This window comes from Cryptomeria japonica, chromosome 2 (assembly GCF_030272615.1).
Source record: "Cryptomeria japonica chromosome 2, Sugi_1.0, whole genome shotgun sequence".
NCBI classification, from domain to species: Eukaryota; Viridiplantae; Streptophyta; class Pinopsida; order Cupressales; family Cupressaceae; genus Cryptomeria; species Cryptomeria japonica.
In genome coordinates, this window is record NC_081406.1 from 268879144 (window position 1) to 268905021 (window position 25878).

The following is a 25878-nucleotide window of genomic DNA, read 5'->3' on the forward strand; positions in this document are numbered from 1 at the left end:
TAAGGATATAAAAGGTGATAGGAAATGATGAGGGAGGCATCGATCAAGCATTTGGGAGATCTGATCTGAGATCGAACAAGATCAGCTATTGAAGTTCTGAACAGAATTCAGAATTAAGACAGGCATTTGCTATTTAGAACAAATTGTGTGGTACGCAATATAGAAAATCTATTGTTTATCATGAAACCTCTCATGAAGTCTTTAATTTATTTATTAAGAATTACATGGCCAATCCATTAAAGATTTAGGATAAGTAATTATTTATTGATTTTAGTAAAGCAATCATATTAGAAACTGGCAAGGAAACAAAATAGAAAGATGCAGGAGTACGAGTCCCCTCAATTGAGTAGACACCCATTGAGTTGGTACTTGTGGGGCAAGGGGTTGGATTGTCTTGGTTGGATGATCAGCACCCTTGGGCTTAATTGGGAAGGATAGTCTCCCAGCTTCCTACGGTGCTTCCCCTCACGTTTCTAATATGGTTGAAGCTATAGTATGCATGTTTACAATTAGAGTCTTCATTATTATTTTAATGTTAACTGATTATGTTCCTAAAGTCAATTACTATGGTGAAATTTAGTAAAAGAATACTCTTCTAAATGAATTGTATTATTGTTATTGTTATTTTTGGGCAAATTTCTGGTATATCCCAAAAGTGGACATTACACCCCTCTTGAAATAAAAACGTTTACATAAAAGTTAAAACACTTGGATACAATGCATTACAATTATCAAAATTCTGCTCTAAATAGCAACTACAAGCTACCAAATTACCTGACAATGCTATTGCACTAGACTGCATAACCGTAGATGAGAGCCTTAAAATTGCCATTGGAACTCAAATCGCAGAAAAAGGAATAGCCAGAACACTTATTTCAAATGAAAAAACAACAACATAAAGACATGTCACTTACGCACCCCCTAGCATCGCCTGCCACTTGTCAAAGCATGGTCAATGTCAATCACCTGCTCAACCCATGACACATTCTCGATCATTGATCTTCCCCTGCAATTTACAGCTACAGATGGGAAACAAATGGCATAGCTTTTTCTCTTGCTTGCACCTGGATTTGTGCATGGTAGGGCCACAAAAAATCTCTATGGGGAAATCATTGCCAATTTCAAGACATGTCAATATGATGGGCACGTAGACCAGCTAATACCTTTCCAACATCCTTGGAAGAAGCTCATAGGTTCCTTATCTTGCTTCTCAACTCCTCAAGCACACTCAACAGATCCAGCCACAAAGATGAAGTCAAATCTGAACCAACACCTTCTATTGATATGGCTTGTATCTTCTAACCAACCTCCATAGTCCATACCAATATGCTGAATCATCATGCTGGAAAATTGGTTTGGAAGGAAGATTTTAAGGATCCATAGGTTAATTTCAGCATCCGGGAGATAATCAGCAAGATTGCAGATAAAATCCCCATAAAGAGCTGCTATGAACTGATGACCTTCCATTAGAGTTTGGTCTGCCAAAACACCTTTAACAAAACTAGTAAAATAATATTAATATCTATTCTATAATGGTCATCTTAGTTGTCAACTTATTTAGCTATTTAGCTTTTTAGTTGACTTATTTAGTTTGTTTAGTCTTTTAAGTGTAACTATTGCTTCTTTATTAAAGCTTTTAGCTTTTTAGTTTTCACTTAAAACAACTAGTTCTAAATTTAGAACACCATCTTGTAATTCCTTTATATTCGGTGGTATATTCATAATTAATTTATCTGATTATTTGAGCAATCAATTTTTCATGGTATCGGAGTGGGTCGATGTAGGATTTGGTGGGTTTTTTTATTAAAAAATCGTTGAGCCTTGCTTCCTAGATATAATTTCGAGATTTTTTTTTAAAGGTTTTTTCTATGAAAAAATATCGTTTTTTTTTTTCTGCAATTTTCGTGAAGAGGGTTTAGTGCAGAGTCGTGGGCCGACTTTCGTGGGTTTTTTGACTGAAAAATTTGGTGTTTTCCGAGAGTTTGGGTTTGCATTGCGTTTTATGGTCGCATTTTGTGGGCGCTATTTTGCGGATCATTTTCTTGTTCCAAGAATTTCGAGGATTTTGCTGGGCAATTTTTTTAGATTGCGCCTTTTGGCTGTGAGCTCGCACGTTTGGGCGTCCATGGTTTTGTGGCATTTTTTTTCTTTTACTGTGATTTTCTTTGAGAGTCGTGATTTTCACGAGTGTTGAAGAATAGTTTTCTGCGCGTGATTTTTTTAACCTGTGACCATCTAGGTTTCTTCCGCGACGGTTATTTCTTGCCTCTGCTAAAAATTGTGAGAGGCTTTTGCCCGCGTTGACACGTTTTTTTTATAGCGAAGAAAATCATATTTTTTTGTAAACCTCACGCCAGCTATGCGGATTTCGTTTAGACAACGTCTTTTTTTATTGGTGGGTAAGGATATGGTTTATGCGGAAAATGTTAGCACTAATGGGGCTCAGCAGTCAACTATGCAAGGTATGCTGGATCGTTAGCTTATGTCGGGATTTTTATATTTTTTTCCAAAAAAGAAATTATATTATGTTTGGCTTATTCGCATACAACACCCGACCTAGGGTTTCCTGTGGATTCAGTATTTTTGGCAGCCAAATTTTCGTCTATGGGTTTTTATAATTTTGTCCTGAAAAAAATTATTTCCGGGTTTTTATAATTTTTCATCCTTAAAAAAATTATTTCTGGGTTTTAATAATTTTTTCCTTAAAAATTATTTATGGGGTTTATAATTTTTATTCCCTTAAAAAATTATTCTAGGTTTTCATGATTTTTTCCTCAAAAATTGTTTGTTGGTTTTTTTTATGGTTTCCTCAAAAATCATCTGTAATACGCGAAGTTCTCAGGGTTTGACAGTTTTCTCCACAAAAATTGTGCTTTGTTGCAGTCAGTTTTGGGTCGCACTGCTAGGGCGAACATCTGCACCCATGGTATCTTGTAGTCTATTTTGGAGTTGTTGGAGCAAGTAGTGCTCAGTACTCTTTTGCAAAAGGGTTTGCTGATTTTTCCTCAAAATCATGGTTTCAGGTTTCAGTAATTTGCGTGTGCCAGTTCTATAATTCGTGTGTGAGGGCTACATTAGCTTGGATGGCTTTTGGTATTCTTGGTCATTTACATTCTACAGATCCTGGGAGGGTCTCCGTAGCAGCAGAGTGTTCTTTGCATTTGTGATCAAAACACCTACAATGTCTTTTGTAGGGTATTGAGTACGATGACCATTAGGGAGGGTATTAAAATAATATTAATATCTATTCTATAATGGTCATCTTCTATTCTTAGTGGGGTCATCTTAGTTGTTGACTTATTTAGCTATGTAGCTTTTTAGTCGACTTATTTAGTTTGTTTAGTTTTTTAAGTGTAACTATTGCTTCTTTATTAAAGAAGCATAGTTAGCTTTTTATTACTTAGTTTTTTAAGTTTTTAAGTTTTTAGTTTTCACTTAAAACGACTACTTCTTAATTTAGAACACCATCTTATAATTCCTTTATATACGGTTGTATATTCATAACTAATTCATCCGATTATTTGAGAAATCAATTTTTCAAAAATATAGGGTTGCTGGGTCTTGGTAGGAAAAAAACTATTGGAAACCTTTGTTTGAGATTTGGCTTGAGCCATTTGAAACTTTTCAAGAAGCTCCAATGGCTAACTCTCTATACCAAACTAGGGATCTAACCTGTTGAAATGTGGCGACTGATCAACAAAGTAATAAAACTCTAAAAAGGCCGACTTTGTTTGTTGCCCTAAAAACGCATGTTATAAGTGGCTGGGATGCTTAAGGCATTGTAAGGTTGATGTACTGTTTTTGCTGGATAATAAGAAAGATTGGATGGCTGTGTATGGTGGACGTAACCCATTCTGGGTGAACCACGTTAAATCTCTGTGTTATCTGTTGTTTTATTTCTTTATCTTTTGTATTTAAATCTGCATATAATTGTTAGTTCATATTTGCTTCGGATCTGCTTGAAACCCTAACATAACCCTCAACCAAAGACCAATTATTGATGCTAGTGCCCTATTGCAATCACCATACCAAGGATATTAAAAATATCAAACACTATTCTTTATAACAGCACATTCCTTTGCTGTCACCATATACAATGGCATTAAAGTGTCATTCAAAGTGCAATGAATAGTTCCAACTTTCTGTATGCTACCATGAGCATTAATCGTAAATATGCATGCTCAGTGGCCTGCCACCTACTAACAAATGATGCCTGCATGATTGTTAAAAACATGGTAAAGTATATTTATGGGGCAGTGAGATTTAAGGGAGCTTATGTGCTATCTGTGGTTCGAGAGTATTCCAAATGCCAGCCTTATGACTATATATGGCCATGATTAGGGCTTGATTAACTCTCTTATTTGCTAAGCAATCAGTAATTGAGTCAAAACGGTGTTTACAATGTTCAAATCTTATAGTTTCAAAATTTTGATTTAAAATTTTGACCTCATCTATGTAATATCCTGGGCTAAATATTAGTGGAAAATATTCTTTTATACCTTTGCAAATATTTTTCAGATTTAGAATTTCAACCCAATCTTACAAAAACCCCAAATTTTCTTTATATTCACACTTTAACCTAAATCTTAGGTACTGGGTTCTTCAGTTTTAGCCCAGCTTCTGGTACGGGTATGATTTGGGTTTGGGTACGGCCTTGGGTATGGCTTGGGTTCTTCCTGGGTGCCTGGGTTCTCAGTGGGTTCGTCTGTGAAGGACCCACAAAGAACCCAAGCACCCAGAAAGTACCAAGGGCCGTACCCAAGCTTAATTTCATAAATTAAAACATCAGTTTCACTCTCATAACTTTGTTGCAGAATTTTTTATCAGAATATGCCAGCAAGCAAGCAATTAAATATCATTTCAGTTGCATTTGTGAGCTATACCTATGAAGACGGGGTTAGTAAACTTTATATAAGCATTATTGAGATTGATTTCAGTTGATTTACATTATGCATATGTAGCAGCTGTTTGCTTATGTTTTGTGAAATCACATTCCTTATGTTGTTAATGATTTGGCATTTTGTCAAATGTTTGAAAAATGAAATTGACCCGGCTTCTACACTTGTCACAGCTAGTAGTAATGACAATCCAATTGATTGTGATTGACCTTGATGCTTCTGCTGAATAAATTAAAACCGATTATAATTTGAATTTGCATTGTGTAATGACATTTTGAGATTTGAGTATTTTCATTTTTGCAAATTGTGACTGAGCTATCAAAATATTCTATTTATTGGCAATTATGGATTTATGAGTATCACTCTTCTTAAAGTTCTACACTGATGCAGTTTGTATTTTTTAATTTTGATGTTTGAACATATATATAATATATGTATACATACATATACATATATGTGTGTATGGACGTACCTGTACCCAAGGAAAAAAATAATTTGTCGTACCCACGAATCCTTACTCATCTGTATCCATACTCATACCCGAATCGGTAACTTAGACCGAAATACCTAGACTCACAAATAAAACTGCATTTGGAAGATAACTTCAAATTTTTATGTTATAATCAGATATGATAAAAACTCAGATTTCATCAATGTTTACACATCAACCTATATTTAATCATTTTAACTCGCTATAATGAGCCCAGCAAATAGATTTTGTCTTGCCCTCTCCATAACACCAATATTTGCACCATCTCTTAAGTGCATTAAGGAAACCTACGCATAGAAAGTTTTCTTTTTTTTGAAGACTTCACAATTTTCTTTAAGACCGGCTAGAACATGACCAACAGCGAAAGAAGAAGCAATCTCATTATTTATTTAGCAGCGGTCTTATTGTTTATAAAGTGGCAATCTTAATCTTAATAAAGCAGCGATCCATATATTAAGATGATAATACAAACAATAGTTTAATGCTGACAATAATATGGGTTATTAACCCATGATCAGGTGCAATAGTCAGCAGATTAATTTGTTAAGGCAGAGGACATTGTATGAGGAGTTGCCACCTTTGCAAGAAGGGTATGCTTTGGAAAAGACATAACTTTCCATCCAAACCAAGGGATATATGTACAGCACATCGACCATTTCAAGGAGGCATCAAGAGATCAATCAAGTAGAGATCTGATACAAGTGATTAACATTCAGGTATACAGCCCCTGTGCATTATACAATTAATTGGTTAATCCCAATTTGGGGACGTTAAAGATTTTCAAATTTATGTATTTTACCTAGGTTTTGGCTGAGACCCAGAAACATATTCACCATCTACACATCTGCATTAATAACTGGGATTTCTTCACATCCCACAATACATCAACACCAAATTACAAATCAGACTCACAAAGATGCAAGATAAATAACAGGGAATTCCCTATATTACTGTTCTAAAATACACTACAACATTGCAACAACACTTATAACCAATTGACAAATACAATGTTTGCTCCCATGACAATTGGAATGTCATGCAACTCAATACAACGAAAGATATGTGACCTTTGGGTGCTTGTCCTGCCAGGTAAAAGGGTTTCCGTTCTCATGCTTGAGTAACCAAAGGGTTTTTGTCATTTGGCTTTTGCAAATTTGAATGTTTTTATCCTCAGATTTGACTATTCAAACACTAGTGCTTAGAACAATGTTAGCTAGGGTTTCGGCTTCAAGAATGGCCAATAATACTAGAGTAATGAAAATACTAAAATATATTTCCTTTGGCATACTTGAATAGCTTGGGAAAGAGATTTGCCATCGTTGGCGCTTGATGTCATTAGCATTAATGGCATTCTTCGATTTGAGTGTGTAGGGCGGAGAAAAGTTCGCGAAAACCTTTGAAGTGGCAACCAAACCTTAACCATCGCTTTACTGAAACATGGCAATTATCATCCTTCAAGATGCATGTACATGTGAATCCGCACACTTTTACTTGTTGTCATGTGTACAAGACCACTCTTGACAAAGAAGCACTGGCCCCAACATTGGGCCACAACAATGTTCCCCATGTGATCGCTTCCTAAAGGTAGTGAAAATTGCTCAAGGCATTGACATCAGCAAGGTACCTCCAGCTGGTTGGAATAAATGATAATTGGAATTAGGATGAAGGTGATTGGCTATCTTGAATTGTAAGAGGATTTGATGTGTATGCGTTTGAAAAGTCATTGAATAAAAATTTGAGTCTAAGCTTCAACCATTTCAAGTCCAAAATCCAACTTTGAAGAGAAGTTTAAATGATGTTTTTGGCAGGAAAACCCTTTTGGAGAAGTTGTGAGGTCAAAATTGGCGTTAGTGGCACTTATGTGTTGTATTGGGAGGTAGGTGAGTCAAAGAGTGTAAATAGGTGGGAATGTTGAGTTTGGGGTTGGGGATATTGCATGATGAATGCCACAAATTGGGAATCAAGGGAAGGAGTTTTGGTAGATTGAAGTTTGAAACTCAGATAAGGGGAAAGGAAAGAGTGAGGTTTGGTGGAAAGGTATGTCGTGATGGAGAAGTCCAGCATTTTGACAAGAATAGAGGAGATGCAGAATTGGGTGGAAAGGCATGCTGTTATGATAACATGTGAAAGTCAGGTGGGAACAAGGAAGAAGTTGTACTTAGACGAAAAGGCATGCCGTACAATGAACTTTGAAAGTTTTACAACCTACAAATACGGAGAGATATGACCAGAAACCCCACAGTTAGAATTTTTGAAACCTTTTCTGCTTCTAACACAGCGGTAGGCATTAGGGAAATGACAACAAAAATACGCAGGCTTGAGCTCAGCTCACTAGAGATACTGGTTGGCTCTTTGTTCCACAAACAAATTGATTAAGAAGGGGACATTATAGTCTACATACCGCAATTTAACTTCCGGATTGAACTCTTGTCCTTGCTTAAAGCACTGATTACTATTAGTGACTCACCTTCCACTATCAGCTTAGACAGCTTTTGAAAGATGCTGCTCCTAAATCAGCTATTAGAGCTTCCCAATTTGCTTTGTCATTAGTGCAGATTCCAAAGAAGTGAGCTGCGATAAATCAATCCACTAATCAAGTTTCAGATCATGAAACCTCTTTCAGCTAATCCAGGATTGTGCTTTTTGCAGCCCCATTAAAGTGTAATTTGGCACACCTATAGTCAGCGTACAATGTCCATTGTTATGTTCAATAATATTGGTTATCCGACAATGTATTAATTATTCATTTTTCATTCTCTCGTAGTTATAAGCGTTAGGTTGGTTGACAGTTGTGTTCCTCTTGGCAACCGTCAGGACATTTAAATATATTGTGTATCGTCAAGGTAGTATGATGTAGCAGGATCAACTGTAATCCTTGACCAACCATCTCTGGTCTTCTTCTCTGTAATAGTCTCATGTGCAAGTAAAGATATATTTTACTCCCATATCTGGTATGTGCATTGTCATCTTTATTGTTATTTCCTGTATTTAATTTATCAGATATAGCAGTAAACAATATCCTTCTAGGGGAGGAGATCAATTTTCCTTTTTCTTGCTAATATTGTTCAGTCCAATACTAAGTCCACTTTTATTGTTGCCTATGGGAATTCAGATAATGATTATTATTCTTATTGGTTATTACTATTACCCTCACTATGTGAACCTAAAATGTGGAAAATTTAATCCTCCAATATAGTTTGAATTTGTATTTTCTCGTGAAAACTGAATATAGGAAAGTGGAATTATAGATGGGATGTTTTAACTAGCAGTATGATCCTCATTTTTCACAATCTTTTATCACGCTAGTGTGTCACCTATATGTTACAAGTAGAAGTAATGTTTACCATAAGGAAATGTCTATGCATTATATATTATTCTTCTATATTTGCATTTTCAGTTTTTGAGGAGTTAAAAAATTATTAATTTTTTTGGAAGAAATTAACTGCTAGGATTCTGAAGCAACTTTACAATGAAGATTCTATGTTGATGTTGTATTTGATTATTCAAGTTTTTGTTCTCAGTTTGAAATTTTGTTTATTATTAAAAGAGATTTTTCCTCAGTTAAAATTACTACTTGTGAAGTTTCTTATTATTTTGCAGTCCTGGGATTGTAATTTCCATTTTGTACTTCAGCTTTAAGTGTCATTTCAAAATTACAAAGTTTGGAAAACTTATGTTCACGAGACAAAACATTCCTTGAGAAATGTGCAAACAATTATGTGGGGTTTTTGCATATATTAAAATTTGAAAATACTACTCAATCTTGTTGCACTCTCTTTCTAATGTATGGTTTCTCCTTTTTAACACCTCTTCGTTATGAAGACACTAATATTAAATCTGAATATTTCCAGTGGGTTTAATTGCTGATGATACATTTACGAAAGCCATAGACTGAAAACACAGAAGAAGAATGTTAACAAATTTGCAATGAATTTTTGTTTCTTGATCATTTTCTCCTTACCCTTTTCGTCCTACAGAATGATAAAATGTTTATGTCAAGTGGATCACCATGTGGTTTAGAAACTCATTATGTACCATAGCTAGAGTGGGAACTTCAAATTATATTATACATTGGCCACTCTCAAAATTTATGAACCCAGATAGGGATGAACATCAATCATATACTTGGGTATTGAATGACTGCAAGGATGTATTTTGAAGGTGCAATATTTGTGGACATTTTGAACTTTCACTACTTATATTCATGTTGTTGCTTTTATGTTCTACCATATATTAGTTAGCTTTTCATAACTGAATTAAACTTTGACTTGTTTAGTATCTATGCTGACAAATTTCATTATTATTTTTCAGATTTATGCCATTAGCAAGTCGCAGGAAGTTACATTGTGATTGTAGTGAGAATCAACCTCCTACTAGTGAAAGGCTTTTCCAGAGTGATCAACAAGGAATAGGAGGTGGCTTAACCAAATCAAACTTGATTGATGTGGATTGGCTTTCTTCCTCAGGAAATTCATGCGAGGAAGATGCATGTGAAAGGTAAACCTTGATCCATTTATGAATATCATGAACCGACAGTTATGAGAGATCACATCGATCTATCAGACCTCTTGGATTTGAATAAAAAACAGGTGCAATTTTCCTTATCAATTCTATAGGTAATATGGTCACATCTTTTTTATGTTCTATAGTTAATTTTTTTGTGGGGGAAAACAATCTGGTAGCTAATTTATTTTCTAGCATGCTCTGCCCCCTTACCTCTTCCCCCTTTCTAGGGTGTTGAAACCAAGGAAGTTATCTTTGATGGCCAAATGGAAATTCTTAAAGAATGCTGCAATATTATTGTTAATGGGAAGCAAATTGTAGTTTGAGTGCATTGAATTCGAAGCTAGAGGGAACCCATAGGAATAACTAGGAATGGAATAATCAATGTGATGGGTGTTAATACCTGTGAATTTTATAGGGAGGTACTGTTGACGTGGATTTTGTACACTATCAAACACAGAATAAAATACCTAAAGGTACCTTATCCTCTCTTGAGTAAAGCCTCCGAATGCTGAAGATGTCGCGAAAAGGATCAATCGGGATGACTTCAAGGTTCTTGTATGTAGGATCTCTACGTGTGGATAAGCTCTCTGTGGTATGATGTGATTTGCTGGAATCACAAGGGGACTTGCATTTGATGATTGAACGTCTGATCTGCTTTGAATATTGCTGGAACACAGGCTCTTACTAGCTTAGACTTGAAAAAAAAAGGAAAAAAGATGAGGGCGAGGAAAGGATCTAATCCTAACACTAAGAATGTAAGAACAATGGATGATCTTTGATGAAATTCTAACTAAGTCTTGTTTTGACATCACAGGAACATCTCCACAAGGTTAGTGCGATCTTCGAAGGAAAGCTTTATGATGTTCAAATCATCCCTGTAGGCATAGACACCATCAGGTTGATGCATATCAATGAAGAAGTGACAATTGAAGTTAAGCTTAAGCTGAATGATTCCAGTTGACTACACAAGGCAAGTCTGCAATCAACAAACTGCTAGTAGTATGGATATACGAATTCCACCATCAATCAAGCACATTTCTTCCACTCATCTAATAACATGAAATCAAACATGAGAAGTATAAAAACCATGCAAATTGTCGAATCGACCCATAAATTTCACCATTTCTTCAATGAAGTTACAAGTCTTTTACAACAACATCTTGGCAACAATCTTTGCCTTCTCTCTCTACTCTACTCTAATTGCTATTCTATCAACTAGCTAATCACCTTCTAACTACTCTCTATCTGTCTTCTAACTGCTTCCAACTATATTCTAACTATTGCCTTTACAAAATGAAATGCCAGGGCTTATATAGTGCCCTCAATACAATTCGATGGCTTAGATCAATTCGAGATCAATGGCCAAGATTCAACAATGAAAACCCTAATTAGGGTTTGTTACAACCATTACATAACATTTAATGCTTGACCAATGATAAAATTGTATTGCTTGGACACATGTCCTCTAGAAAATTCCACCAATGGATAGCTGGGGTAGGTACATCGGAGTTTGTGCCACCTTCCATGAGTTAGGTACATTGAATCTGGAAATGCTGAGGTGGACCAATCCGACTGGAGGAGTGATGACTAGGGTGCCACCTCGTCTGACACTTGTAACTTGGTAAATATTCAACTTGATGTTGTCGAGAAGCTAGCTTTAATTAATTCATCTGGAACTATCTGCTTCTTCAACGAACCCTTGTTCTAACTTATTGTGTCCTTGATGTGCAGGATGATTGATGTACCTCGCCTTGGAATACTGGATTGGAGAAGTCGCCCTTGATGATGTTAGTCCAAAGAAGGCCATCCTTGTCGATGCTAGGCTGGAGGAGGTCGCCCTTGTCCTTGCTTGATCGTCCTTGAGGAGACCGTCCTTGTCGATGCTTCGAGCTTGGGAGTCGCCATCTTGATACCTACACAACATTTCACAATTAATAATATATCTTGAAATCTAAAAATTAAACTTTAAAAGGAAGATTCAAGATTTTAATTAGGAAATTTCATGATAAATCTTGAGTTATCATTTCCTAATTTAGGATTTTCACAGCAAAATTTAAATCTTCAAAAATGGTGCCAAGGTGATTACGCCATACCTCCACTTGGGAATTAATTCTAAAAAAATGATGCAAAAATAGGAGAATTCGCTAGGCAAAATGTAAATCAAGACTCCCTTTAGCAAAATGCGCCCCCTTTAGCTTGGAAAAGAACTCCATCTTCCACTAGCCTTCAACACCTTCAAAACATCTAGAATTTGTCCTCCAATCTAGCAAGAAATACGCCTCTCCAATAGCCTTCAAGATGAATTTCGCCTTCCTTAGTCTCCACACTTGGTAGAAATTCGCTCCACACAAGCTAGACTTCGCACCTCCTTCCTTGCTTCTCCAAATCGCACTTGAAACAATGAGTGGATGATTTGAATAATGAAAAACACACCCCAAATATATAGAGCGCTCACCATTTCACCTCCCCATAGGCCGACTTGATGAAAATAGGCCAAAAAAATAAATAAAACTAAAAAGGAAGAGGCCGACTTAATTAAGCAATAAAAAATGATACCTTAAGCGCTCTTCTTTTAAATTTTAAATTAATAATAATTAATTTCGAAATGCCTCAATTAATAAAAAAACGATTTTCCAAGGCTCAAGATTAATTATTAAATGCTATGCGCTTTTCATTAAATGCCAATTTAATTAAAAAAATTTTAAAATATTTCGAAGTTTTGGGCGAACTTGGCATCTAGTGTGATTTGTTAAAATAAGGCAAAAAATAATGAATTTTGATAACTTCGCTCTGGTCCCTTGGAGAGGGACAGGAGCGATTTTGCAAATACAAGCTTATCTGTCCTTCATTGTGTCTTTGATGTTTCAATTTGACCAAACAAGGACTCAAATAAGCCTTTTCGCCCTGGACCCTTGGTGAGGGACAGGAGCGCTTCGCCTTGGTCCCTTGGAGAGGGACAGGAGCGAAATTCGCTCTGGATCCTCAGTGAAGGACAGGAGCGAAATTTGACTTTTTGAACTCTCTATCAGGATAATGTTTATGGAATATAACATTTAAGTATAAGTGACATTTCCTTCTATGTTTCTTATACTTTAAGTTATAAGAAATATAACTTATACTTTAAGTTATATTCCATATATACTTTCAGGGTGTTTGAGAGTGGTTTCAGACCTCCAGGAGTTATATTGCAAAATCTAGTTTTTTGAGGTTTTTCAGTTTCCAGACTTAGTCAAATTTCAGGATCAAGACATTCCAGACTTAGCCAAATTTCAGGATCAGGACATTCAGACTTAGCCAAATTTCAGGATCAGGTCATTCAGACTTAGCCAAATTTCAGGATCAGGACATCACTTAAGCCGGACTTGCTATCCTATTGATCTCCCCGACAGCACTCAAAATGCAAAGGCTAACTAACAAAACCCTAAAAGACCAAAAAAACAAACCCTAAAAAGCAAAAAAAGCAAGGGTCCCCATTTGCAATGGGGCGATGTGTGAAAACAACAAGTACCACCTATGATTTGAATTTTCATCTCATGCAACAAGTGCCACCACACCTCTGATAATCCCAGAAATCTCTTACATTTCAGCCTAGTTGCTCCATGAGGAGGTGGCAGTTATAGAATGTTTTGAAATTTCATGGGCTATCCTATCAAACTACTCTCAACAGTCTTCTTCCATTTTCTCTCATTTTTTCCTTTTGTTTTCATATGGGTGCATGATAACAATCTTATACCACTTCTATCTATCACAAGAAAGTCCATTTGCATAGTCAAAAACATAGTTGCAAAACTTAGACTCGGCAAAAACTCGGCAGACCCAAAATTTGTGATTCAACAACGAACCGACAAAAACTCGGCAACTTAAAAAATTCGCTCAAATTTATTTAACTCAAAGACAAAATATATCCAATGAGGCCATACATGAGAAAAAAGTTTTCTATTAAATTTGATTCATTTGAATACAAATTGAGTACAAAATTGCATCATCGTGCAAAATCCAGATACAATAGTTAGCTGGAAACTATTATGAATTTACGATGATTGCTTTTGAAAATTATCATCATAATTCATAAATTGCATATTACAACATTTGACAGTGGGGAAAGGTTCTAATCTTTGCACTTCATTGAGGGATGTGTTTGTGGCCTTGACTCAACCAAATCAATGAACTACTCTGATTTGTTGTCTACCTTTCTTGTGCAAGGCTAACAGTTGTATTATATAATATAATAATAATGGCCATAGTTGAACTACTCACCAAGGCCTGAAAAAAACTCGGGAAAAACTCAGCCAGTACTCGACAACTTAAAAAATTTCTTAAATTTAATTAGAAATGCATTTTTTTGCAAAATTCAATGAGAAGATGCATCCAATGAGTCAATAAATGAGAACACAAAAGAAACAAGCTGAGTCTAGATATATTTAAATGCAAAGTGGGTACAAAATTGCATCCTCATGAGGAATGTTGATGGCCGGAAGCAAAATAGTAAATAGTTTTTGTAAAACTAAAAGTAAATACATCATTACAATTACATCTTCCTATTCCCAGCTCTAGTAAAAACTAGGGGAGAGGTAGAACTAGAGGGTCTAGTCCTAGAAGTTTGTTGTGGGTGTGACTATGCCTCCTCGCTCGGTATGTCTGGCTCAAGCTGTGGCTCGTCCTCCATCCTAGATGAAGCTATGTCTCTAGCTGCTCCTACCATTGGTAATGACTCCTCATCCTCCTCAATGTCATCCAGTGTGAAACCTTTTTTTTGCCATTTTTTCCTCTTAAACATTGGCAATCGAGTTTTAAATACGGACAAAAACTCGGCGAGTTTTCGGCAAGTTTTTGGTGCAAGTTAAAAGTCGTTAAAACTCACGAGCTATAAAAACTCGCTAGTTTTTTACTACTCACCGAGTTATCGACGAGTAGTTCATCTATGATAATGGCATTTGAATTTCGGATACTCATAGTATGGTACTTCATCATTGATCAATGATTTATGGTAGTGATAAAGATAATTCTCTAAGTTGTCGATTCCAGCCTCCATTCTCAAATCCCCTCATTGCAATCAAATTTCTTATATGAGAAGAGATCCCAATAACTAGTGGGGTCTAGGAGTGGATCTCAATGGGGTCAAGGGGTGGTGCCCCTTGTGGAGGTTTGGGGACAATGCCCCCAATGGGGTCGAGGGGCAATGCCCTTTGTGGGTTTTGGGAGCAGCACCTCAGGTGCATTCCCTATTGTGATATAGGGTGGAATTGAGGGGTAGCACCCTTGACACCAAGCCCAAATTAAAGCCTTTGAAACCATACAAAACTTCTTTTTGCACACCATTTCACAATTTTATCACTTAAGGGAGAATTTAGGTATTTGGCACATTTTAATGAAGAATATTTACTCTCCAAGTGCTGTCTAAGGAAGTGTGAGGGGCATTCATGCATTTGTAGGGCAAAATATTGATTTTTTTTACTATTTTAAATTTTTACCTTTTTTTTGTGTTTTTTCATGTCTTACATTTTTAATGTGTTAGGCGAGCTTTTTTTGTCAAACTCTCCAAAAAACAAGTGAGTACTTGCCAAAAAATTGGTGAGTTTCATTGGCAAGTAAACATGAGGTAAACTCGTTTTCCAAAAAATCAGCGAGTTTTTGGCAACTCAACAAGTACTCGCCGAGTTTGTCAACTATGGTTAGAAATTGCAAAATGAAACCTAGCTTGCATTCCTATAGGTCTTTTGGATTTCCCGAACAACATGTGTAGTGTGTGTGGGACATTTTCTAGTTTCCTTTTGGTTTTAGGATGGTATATTTTTACTTTCTTGCCCTAGGCATTTTATATTGTGAAGTTCCCTGTTGTGGTAATTTTTTGGTTTTGGGTAGAACCCATTTTCTCTTTTGTTGTGGGATTTTCTTTCTCATTACATGGCTCATAAAGATTAATGAAAGCTTTTTACACTCCGCCCCACACTTTGCTAAGAAATTGTGCTATGATAGGGGGAAGTCATAGATCGAATTAAGTAATATTAAAATCTAGGTTATTACTCTCAGACTAGTAACCATGCAATTGAAAAAATCCTTGTAGTAAACAATTTTTTCCATCTTGATCAGACCTAGACACACTATTTTCTATAATGGTGTGTTGGTGAACAGAGTTAACAAAGCTTGGAATACTGGCAGCCCTAGGGCTAGCATGCTCATTAGAACAAAGCTATTTAAGAAGATGTAAGAGAATCCCAAGGTGCAAGAGCAATCTCACTTCACCCAAAAATATTTTCTTTTACTTTGTTTCTTTTACAAGGCTTTATAATTGTAGATCCTTTTGCATTTCACTGTAGTTGCATATTTCACCTTGTGGTTGGGAATAGATGTTCTACAATAAGTCCCTACCATGTCCACATCGAGCTTCTAGAGGATTTTGATCACCGCAAAGGCATAATTCAGTTTTGGTCTCATTCCTTGGCATAACAGAATAACATGTAGTTTCATTGTTCAAGGCTTGCAGCATTTTTCCAAACTTTGCAGCAACAAAGGAACATATTTCTAGATTTATTAGAAGCATGGGAACTGATTGTATGAATTGCATCAAGATTTGTTTATTTATCATCACCACATTTATTCCAAAAGATGCCATCTAGACATTTGGCCAATTACATGCTCAAATCCTCTTTTTGGGGGTAGCCTCAAGGGAATATCATCAAATACTTTCCTATATTTGCTCAAGATAGGTTAGATGTCAATGTGAATTGTTTTGCCATGGGTGGTGGTCTTGTCAAGGATCATACATTGTGCAGCCCACTCTCCTTGTCCATGTGTAAAAATCCTTTCCATTCTTTTGCAGGAGACTACCTTTGGGGATCCATCGAGTAACCCTTTCAAGGCGACTTCTTGGCCTTCATGTTGGAAGCGGATCTCCAGATTTGGGAGGTCAAACATGAAGCATCCTAATGAGTATATCCAAGGAGGGCTTACTATTATATTAACATCTAGTGGCACTACGTAGAAATATTCCTTTATGGGGTGTTTCCCTAAGAGGATTTCTAGTTGGGGAGGTATTTTAGTGCATTGAACCATAGCTCCCACAACAATGGTTGCTATAAATCCCTTAAAGCTCTCGATTTCAACTTCACCCTTGCAACGAATTTCTCATCCATAAAATTATGGGATGCCCCACTATCTACTAGGGTGATAACCCTATGCCCTTTGAGGGTACTCTTGTGATTTTGAATGGACGATGCTTAGAGACTTGGGAGATGGTGGCTAGAGTTACATGTTCCTCTTCTCTCCCGTTGTTTCTTTTACTAGGGTTTCCTTTCCCCCATTCTTCTTTGTCGGATTGTGCTTCTATTTGGCATGCTTGACCTTGCTTCTTGGACCTTGCTTCTTGCACTTATGTCCTGGTCTCCATTCTTCCTTGCATTTGAAACATAAGTTGGAGTCTTCTCGTTATCTTTTATTATTGTGCCCTAGTTTCTACTCGTCCTTGTATTTGAAGCATAATCACTTCTTTATGTATTCCCTTGTCTTTGTAAGTTAGGGTGGGTTTTCATCCTTCGTTATGAAGAGATTTGGCATAATTATTGGAAGATTGATTTTTCATAGTGTATCTATCTTTTGTGGGTGTGACATCCGCTTTTGGTGTGACATCCGCTTTTAGTGCTTTTTGAATTGTATCCTTGAGTGATGAAGGGTTAAGGGCACTTACCAAGCCTCAAATAGAATCTTTTAGTCCTTGGACAAATAAATAGGCTAGTCTTCTTTGGGATACTTTGTGTACCATTACGAAAAGTTTCTAAAATTGAGTGACGTACTCTTCCATAGTTCCTTGTTGCCTTAGTAGCGCGAGTTCCCTAAAATACCACCCGGGATGTTTTTGGTTGAATCTTTGGATGAGTTCTTGGGTGAATTCATCATAGGTAGTATTCATTGAAATATAACGACACGTTCTTGGATTATTGAGCTAAGTGCAAGGTAGGTGTCCGACTTTTGGATCCAAGAATGTGTCGTTATATTTCCAAATCTATCAAATTTGGGAAGGGTCATTTTGGTAATTCTATCTTTTAGGTCTGCCCTCATTTCCTACGTGGAGCACTTCGTGTTTTAATGTCATAGTAATTCTTAAAGGGGATATCTTTCTTAATTTAGGGGTCTAATCTTGAGTATGCTTCCCCAATTTCTTCCACATTATCCATGATTGGATTATTTGCTTCCTCCTCTATCGTATCCTCTTCCCTAGGTAGAAAAGGAGCTCTTGTTGGTCTATGGGTTGAGGCCCTAGGAAACATATTATTATTCTCGAAATGGTCAGATTTAGTATCCCTCCCATGGGTTTGGTTTGGTCAGAAATTATTGCAACTTTTGTTTTGAATAGTTTGGAGGAGTAATTGGTTTGTTGATGTTCTTTCATTTCTCTTGTTTATCTCCACCAAAGCTTCAGTGAGGGTTCTCAATTTGTTGCTCATTTGTTCGCCCATGGTATTGTTTGGTGTAGGATGGTTGGTAGATTCAAGTTTCCTCCTTTCCCTTTCTAACGCCCTTTGAGCCCTTTGGCTAGTTTGCATCAACTATTTTCCATAGGGTGGTAGGATTATGCTTTGATGCCAATTGTAATGCCCCTGCTAGGATATTTAATTCGTGTGTGAGGGCTACATTAGCTTGGATGGCTTTTGGTACTCTTGGTCATTTACATTTTGTAGATCTTGGGAAAAACGTGGGGAAGCAGAAAACTCCCATCGCGTAGGAGTTGGAACGCGAATACATAGTCGCCGGCACAAAAATCACGGAAATCGTGTCTGCAAAAAAAACCCTTCAAAATCGTACAAAAAAAAAGTCGTGGGTAGCCCAAGCACGGCAGAAAAACTATTGCAAAAATTCTAGGACACGAAAACTGACATAAATCTCCCACGCGACTAGTAAAAAAACAAAGCCCCCTTTTTTTCTCGGGAAAAGAAGACCACGAAATTTGTAAAAAAGTCCGCCACGATTTTTATAGATGCCAAACCCACGAACAGGCACAAAATCTCTTTAGGAAAAAAATCTTGACTAGGAAGAGAAGCTTCTAAAAAAGACTTCTATTTTTTTTCACTAACGATGTTTTATTAAAAAAAATCGATTAAAAAAAATTATGGAACTAAACTTTATAAAACCCCATCGACCCGCTCTGATACCATGAAAAATTGATTGCTCAAAATAATCAAATACACTATTGAATGATATACAACTATATATAAAGAGTTTACAAGACAACGTTCTAAATTAAGAACTAGTCGTTTAAGTGAAAACTAAAAAACTAAAGAGCCAAATAAAGCTGAAAAGCTTAAAACTAAAAAGCATACTATGCATTCTTTTAAAAGAAGCAACAACTGACTAATGACTAACTAAATGACCATTAATAGAACCACAAAAGAAGGTAACTAACTAAAAGAATTAATTATTCTAATAGGGTCTCCGTAGCAGCAGACTGTTCTTTGCATTTGTGATCAAAACATCTGCAGTGTCTTCTGTAGGGTATTGAGTACGATGACCATTAGGGAGGGTGTTAAAATAATATTGATATCTATTCTATAATGGTCATCTTCTATTCTTAGTTGTCAACTTATTTAGCTATTTAGCTTTTTAGTTGACTTATTTAGCTTTTTTAGTACGTTAAGTGAAACTATTGCTTCTTTATCTTAGACGCATAGTTAGCTTTTTAAGCTTTATTTAATATTTTAAGTTTTTTAGCTTTTTCGTTTTCACTTAAACGACTAGTTCTTAATTAAGAACATCGTCTTGTAATCTCTATATTTACGGTTGTATATTGTTGAATAGATTATCCAATTATTTTGAGCAAACAATTTTTCAAAAATGGGTGGATCCAGTAACATAGGATAAAACAAGGGTGGCTTGGAGTAGAAACAAAATAATGACCTTTAAATCTGATGATGGGTAAAGAAACTCACTGAAAACATCAGCAAATATAATCAAACATGCAAGATTTTACCTAAAATCTACGTTTCATGTCATTTCCACGATGGCAGTTTGCTAGGCTATTTTTTGGGATGGCAGGTGATGGCAGTACATATATATAATGTATGCAATGGAAATTCAATTTTTTACAAGTTTAACTGTAGGTTAGAAATTCACATAATGCATCAAATTCAAGATTCAATGCTTATTGATTCAAGTACAGCAGCAGTAAAACATTAATAATTTTCACCTTTTCAGCAATAGACCTTTTTCCTTTTTTTATTTGAAATCCCCCAGAATTTAGCAACATGGGATCTCCAAAAGAGACACTTCAGGGATGTGTATAAAATAAGAAAATTTTCCTTTAGAAAGTTCCATTCCCTCAGATGTTTCTTGTTTTTATTAATTTCAATTGAAAGGAGAAAATATAGATAGCAAAGATAAGAGACTACATTGAAGGCAACGAGAATTGAGGAAAAAATGATGCATTACACTGCAAGAAAAGATCATTTTGTTGTTGTACTTGTAGAAGCATCAATAACAGATTGCATTTAATATTTATAAAAACGTACAACTTGTAGTGTCACATAATCTCAGTATAGAAGTTGTGTTAAACACACGTCTCTATACACATATATGTACATGAATACATTCATAGTAATGTGTGAGATCTTTTGAAATTTTATTACTTGATGATTGAGATCATAGATTAAGTAAATATTGCCTTCTTGTTGGTTTAAATTGGAGACTAAGTTGAACTTAGCAAGAGACTGCATTAGATCATGAGTTAAACCAATCAATAAAATATTGGATGTCCTGTTTCTGCATTTTAATATAGTATCTAAAATAAAACCACCTTTTGTGTGCAGAACTGTTTGCTAGTCTTTTACATTTTTTCAACCATTTTATGTTTGCTAATGTGAATTTAAATTTATAGATGGGTGGTCACCAGAGAAATGAGAACAAACTCTTCTGCAAGTGACATTACGAATGCCCTGGAAATTAATGACTTGAATATTGATTGCGGTCAGGGGTCAGAGGTAAAGGAAAAATAAACTCGTGTTTAAGTATATACAGATAATTTTATTTGTGAACTAGCTGCAGTTTGAGATAAAAGATTATATCTAACAACTCTTAATATGTAAATCAGATTGACAAATCAGATCGACCTATCATGGAAAGAACTGATTGCAACGGGACACTACTCACAGAATCAGGACTGGAGGAGATTAAAGAATCAGATTGCACTTCAGGAGAAAATCAAGATGCAGAATGCCTAAGTGAATTCTCAACCAGCTTTGCTCAATGGGTCTTTCATGGACAAACACTATGCCATTAATCCATTCCCGTTACTTCTTAGGTACTGTAACACAGATTTTTTATGCCCGTCCCTTGCTTTGTGTCAACTGTAAGGACAATCTGTCCTCAACTCTATGATATTTTCCTATTTTATGCACTCCACTCTCACCTACTTTCCCCAACTCCACTTGGCAAAAAGGGGCATGAAGGTTTAATTAATGTCAAACTATGCCTCTGTAGACGCTCCGGCTTTGTATGATAATTCATATAAGCTATCCTGAGTATAAACCTGCTGTTGTAGAATGCTGTACTGGATCCAGCAAAATGTCGGATTCTATACTACTGTTAAGAAAAAAACTGCCAAAAATAAGGGTTATCTTGAATGAGTTCCATTCTCATCACTTTTGCACCAAGACTATTGCAAGTCTGTGTGTGCCAGGAAACTAATAATAAGGAAAATAGCTAACTTGCTGCAGATCAGGCTTGATCTTCTGATTTAGTACCTATATCCACAATTACAAAGTTGTGATTTTCATTCTTGGAGGGATATTCAAGATTCATTAGGCATTGTCGATTTCATCCATCAAAGCTAATAAATTATTGGCTTTTAGTGGGCTGGGATGCTGGAGGTGGCAATTGTAAATATTCAAGAACAATGACAACTTTTGTGAATTATTTCTAATTTATTTTTTGTAAATAACAACCCTAGGTCAGTGAGACATTTTGCGGCAATAAGGATCAATAGTATGATTGCTGATTCATTTGAGCTTAATAACTATCATTGAAGAGATGTTAGCATTTTAACACGAGCAATAAACATGGTTCACAAATTGCCAGATTTTCAACTGAAATCTGGCATAAATGTAAATACAATGAAAAGCCGAAGGACTGTTCTGGATACAGACATCTGCAAAAAAATCATGGGATGCCTTGATATGTAACGGAATGCAACTAATTTAATGGTGTGTGAGATTATTTGAAAAATTGATGCCTTTTTTATGAGGAAAGTACATATGAAACAAACGTAGATTCACCAATTAATTTGTAAGTCATTAGGGAAGTTAAGTGACTTGATAAATGCCACTAACAAAGCAAACAAGAGAAGATCAATAAGTAATGAACATTATATTAACACAATAAAAACAAAATACTCAAATAACTTATTAACCAGTCTTACAACCATCGTAACAATCACGAGATCGATTCCTGGACATCTTACATGTATCTTGTGTAACTTGTTATTACAAGTATCAGACAATTAATTAATGGCATTGAATTTATGTCACCAAGCTAGATCTTATTGAATGAATGAATGACTGATTTTAACAAGGTCCACGAGACTGAACAGTCTAAGGGACCAAGGAATAGCAGCCCTAAATTATCTTCATACTCCTTTCAATGTTGGATCTTCTGCTATTGTTTTCCATATATTGGATTTAAAAATGGTCTGTTTTGTACTGTTGTTTATGCCTATCTTTTTTCCATATTCTAGCTACTTATGATGCTGATCAGTCTATTCTTGCAAAACTATTATGTAATCTGCATTCTTTAAAAAAAAAACTCGCATTGTGCTACCCAATTGTTAATTTTTATTTGTATTAGGATATTGATAACGAAGTTTTGTTCTCACTTCAAGTAGATGCGGCTGTGAATTAATTAGCATGCTTTTTGTGCATATTGAAAGCAATGCACAATGGATTTTGTAATACATCATTGATCATCCTTGAGAAAGCATCCCTCTAGGGATGGTTCACTATTGTGACCACATCAGTGGTTCTAGTATGGAGAGTTGTGAAGTTTGGTTAGGGAAAAACACTTGAAGAAAAAAATCTTCTGGCTTCCATTTTTTAATCTTCCTTCCTCAATAGAAGAATGTCAATGGTTGTTTTGGCTTCCATTTTGTAATCTTCTTTCTTTAATAGAGGGATCGTTGTGGTTGTTTGTCATTGGATAATATAACATCTCAATTTGAGTTTGAGGAGGAAATACTAAGTGCTTAGTACATAATGCAAATCTTATTTTACTAATGATGAAAATATTTTGTGACAGCATCTATTAAATAAACATGATCACGAGCAATAAGATTTTTTCATATTAGAAGGATAGCCAAGATCATTCCATGAATTTAATAGGGTAGTACTAAACTTTGTCATAATGTATTTCTAAAATGTTTTTTAAGTTCACATGGTTCCATGATTTTGTTTGTATGGTGAGCATACCACTTTTCTTACAATATCTAAACGAAAAATAAATAGTTAGTTACAATTTAAGAAGCTTGTATTTTTTAATCTACAATTGACAAGGGTTAGCTCTAATTTTAGCTTTTAAAACTATTTCATATTATCCTTTGTTGGTGTAAATAATTATTCATCTTGGATATTATTACACCTTACTTAAGTTTACTTAGTAAAGACATTACATAGTAGTTTGGGTATGAGACACTTGGGTGTTTGTGCCACATTGGGATAGTGTGTGTAGGAGAATTTTCACCTTTTATGGTGTGATCTTGTTGTTACACTCCACATTCAGTGGGTGATCCACTTCATGTGGACTATTATATTATTTTTCCTACCTATCCACACTTATTTCCTACCTACCCTTGTTTCTTATTGAGTCACATGTCATGTTTGTGTGCTCACATATCCATATAGCCTTGCCTATATAAGTAGACTCATATTCATTGTATAAACAACAACACTTAATGATCCAGTTGATCATATTTTTCATCTTGATAGAATACATTTTATTTCTATCATATATTTTCTTTCTCTTATTTGTGCTTTCCATGTCTTTTGATCTTGGCAAAATCTCACATGGTATCAGAGTTGGTCCATGTCTCACATGGTATCAGAGCCATTAGAGTGTCATTGGTTTGCTAATTGAGAGAAATTGATGCTATTTGGTATTGTGTATTTTGGAGTTTTCTATTGCAGGTTATTATTTAAGCTTGATGGGTCAAATCTGAGGTTACCATTGGATTGAGGAGGTCTAAGAAAGTCAGTTTTGCCTTTTGTTATATCAAAATCGGACTTCGGAGGCCAAATTTAGAGGCATTTGAAGTTTGACGCTGCGGCGGAAATTTTCCAGAAATTATAATTTTGCAGGCAATTTTCAAATAGCGACATCTCATTCATCCAGACTTGTTTTTTCGAGCAATTTTTTTTGTTTTGGGGTAGAATTTCGTGATCTGTACAGTGGTGCAGAATTTTTCTAATTTTCGGATACAGGTTTCTCAGAAATCACGAAATCCCGATTTTTACAATTTTGGAGGCTTCGTTTGGGCTCATATGGACTCCTTTTCAGGTGCCTTTTTTTTTGAAAGTGCATATTTTTTCATCAACTTTCATAATCTGCCATCTGTTTGCAGTGATTTTAAGTAGAAATTGTACTTTCAGTATTTGGCCATTTTTGGCATATTTGGTACTTGCATTTTGCTTGGATCTTAGTTTAGATCACTAGCAATATTTGTTGAAGTCTCTTAGATCTCATTTTGAGAAGTTGTAAATTGAAATCAGAAGTCCATTTTGTCTTGTTTTACAAGTGGCCCATTGTATACGCATTAAGTATAAAGTGTCAAAATCACCATTTTAGGGGGTTTCTTGATTGAGTATTTTGGAGGGGTGTCTTGTGTGATTGTTACTCTCTCTATCTTGTGTTTTTTCATTTTGGTGCTATGGGTTCTCCTAAATTTCCACTTTTAACTCCTCATAATTATGCATCATGGAAAATTAAGGCATGAAGTAAACTAATGGAAAAAGAACTCATTGATTATGTAAATGAAACTATTACAACACCACCTGATCCTGAGGCTGATCCTAATGCTCAAATTGAATGGCTTACTAAGAATGCTATGGCACTTGGAACACTTAGAAAGTATGTATCAGATGACCTCATTTTTCATATTGATAAGTGTACAACAATTAAAGAGACTTGGGATATTTTTAAGAAATTGTATGGTCAAGATGAGATTAAGGGCTACAAGCTTGATAGTGAACTCACAACTTTGAATCCTAAGGATTTTGATACAATTCAAGATTATGTCACAAAAGCAACTGAGCTAAGAGCAAAGCTAAAGAATTGTGGAATTGACAAAAAAGATGCTCAATTGGTTTATAACTTGTTGGATAAGCTTCCTTCAGAGTATGCAGCCTTTGTATCTAGCTTTCACACCCATAGGTTAGCTCAAGGTTCCTCATACACTTCTCCCTCATTTGATTCATTCACGGAGATGTTGATACTTGAGCAATCTAAGTTGACCACGATGGGGATTCTCAAATCTTCAAAGTCACAAGTTTTGGTGGCTAACAAAGGGAATCAAAATAATCAAGGAAAAGGCAAGAATCAAAAGCAACCTAAGTCTAAACCACAACAAGATGGAGCACAATCTTCCTCTCCACAACAAGGTGATTCACCATTCTCACCTAAGAGGAAATCATATAAGGACAATCTTTTTTGTGGATATTGCAAGAAGACAGGACATGATGAACATCATTGTTATAAGAAAGATATTGATGAGTTGAAGATTCTTTTTGAGAAGAATAGAATCAACCTACCTTCTAGAATGTCTACATCGGCTTCTTCTTCCAAGGATAAAGGAAAGGATCACTCTTTTGGGATAGATAAAGGAAAGGGATAAGCTCTTTGTGCTACTACAAGTCCTGATTCAGGGGCTTCTCATCATATGGCATCTTCGTAGTCTATGTTTTCTACATTTGAGCCTTGCCACATGTCGCGGATTTTGATGGGCAATTATACATA

At 35.6% G+C, this 25878-nt stretch overlaps 1 protein-coding gene across 2 annotated transcripts in view; it reads left to right on the forward strand.

Moving 5' to 3' along the window:
* The window catches only part of LOC131056104 (phosphoinositide phosphatase SAC2), a 147136-nt gene extending 125255 nt beyond the window's left edge, over positions 1–21881 (forward strand). For both annotated transcript variants that reach the window (XM_057990447.2, XM_057990448.2), the window contains 3 exons: positions 9700–9885; positions 20759–20861; positions 20972–21881. In XM_057990447.2, coding sequence (XP_057846430.2) covers positions 9700–9885; positions 20759–20861; positions 20972–21160 — 478 coding nt within the window. In that variant the 3' untranslated portion in view covers positions 21161–21881. The remainder of the gene's footprint in view (positions 1–9699; positions 9886–20758; positions 20862–20971) is intronic.
* The last annotated feature ends 3997 nt before the right edge of the window (positions 21882–25878 follow it).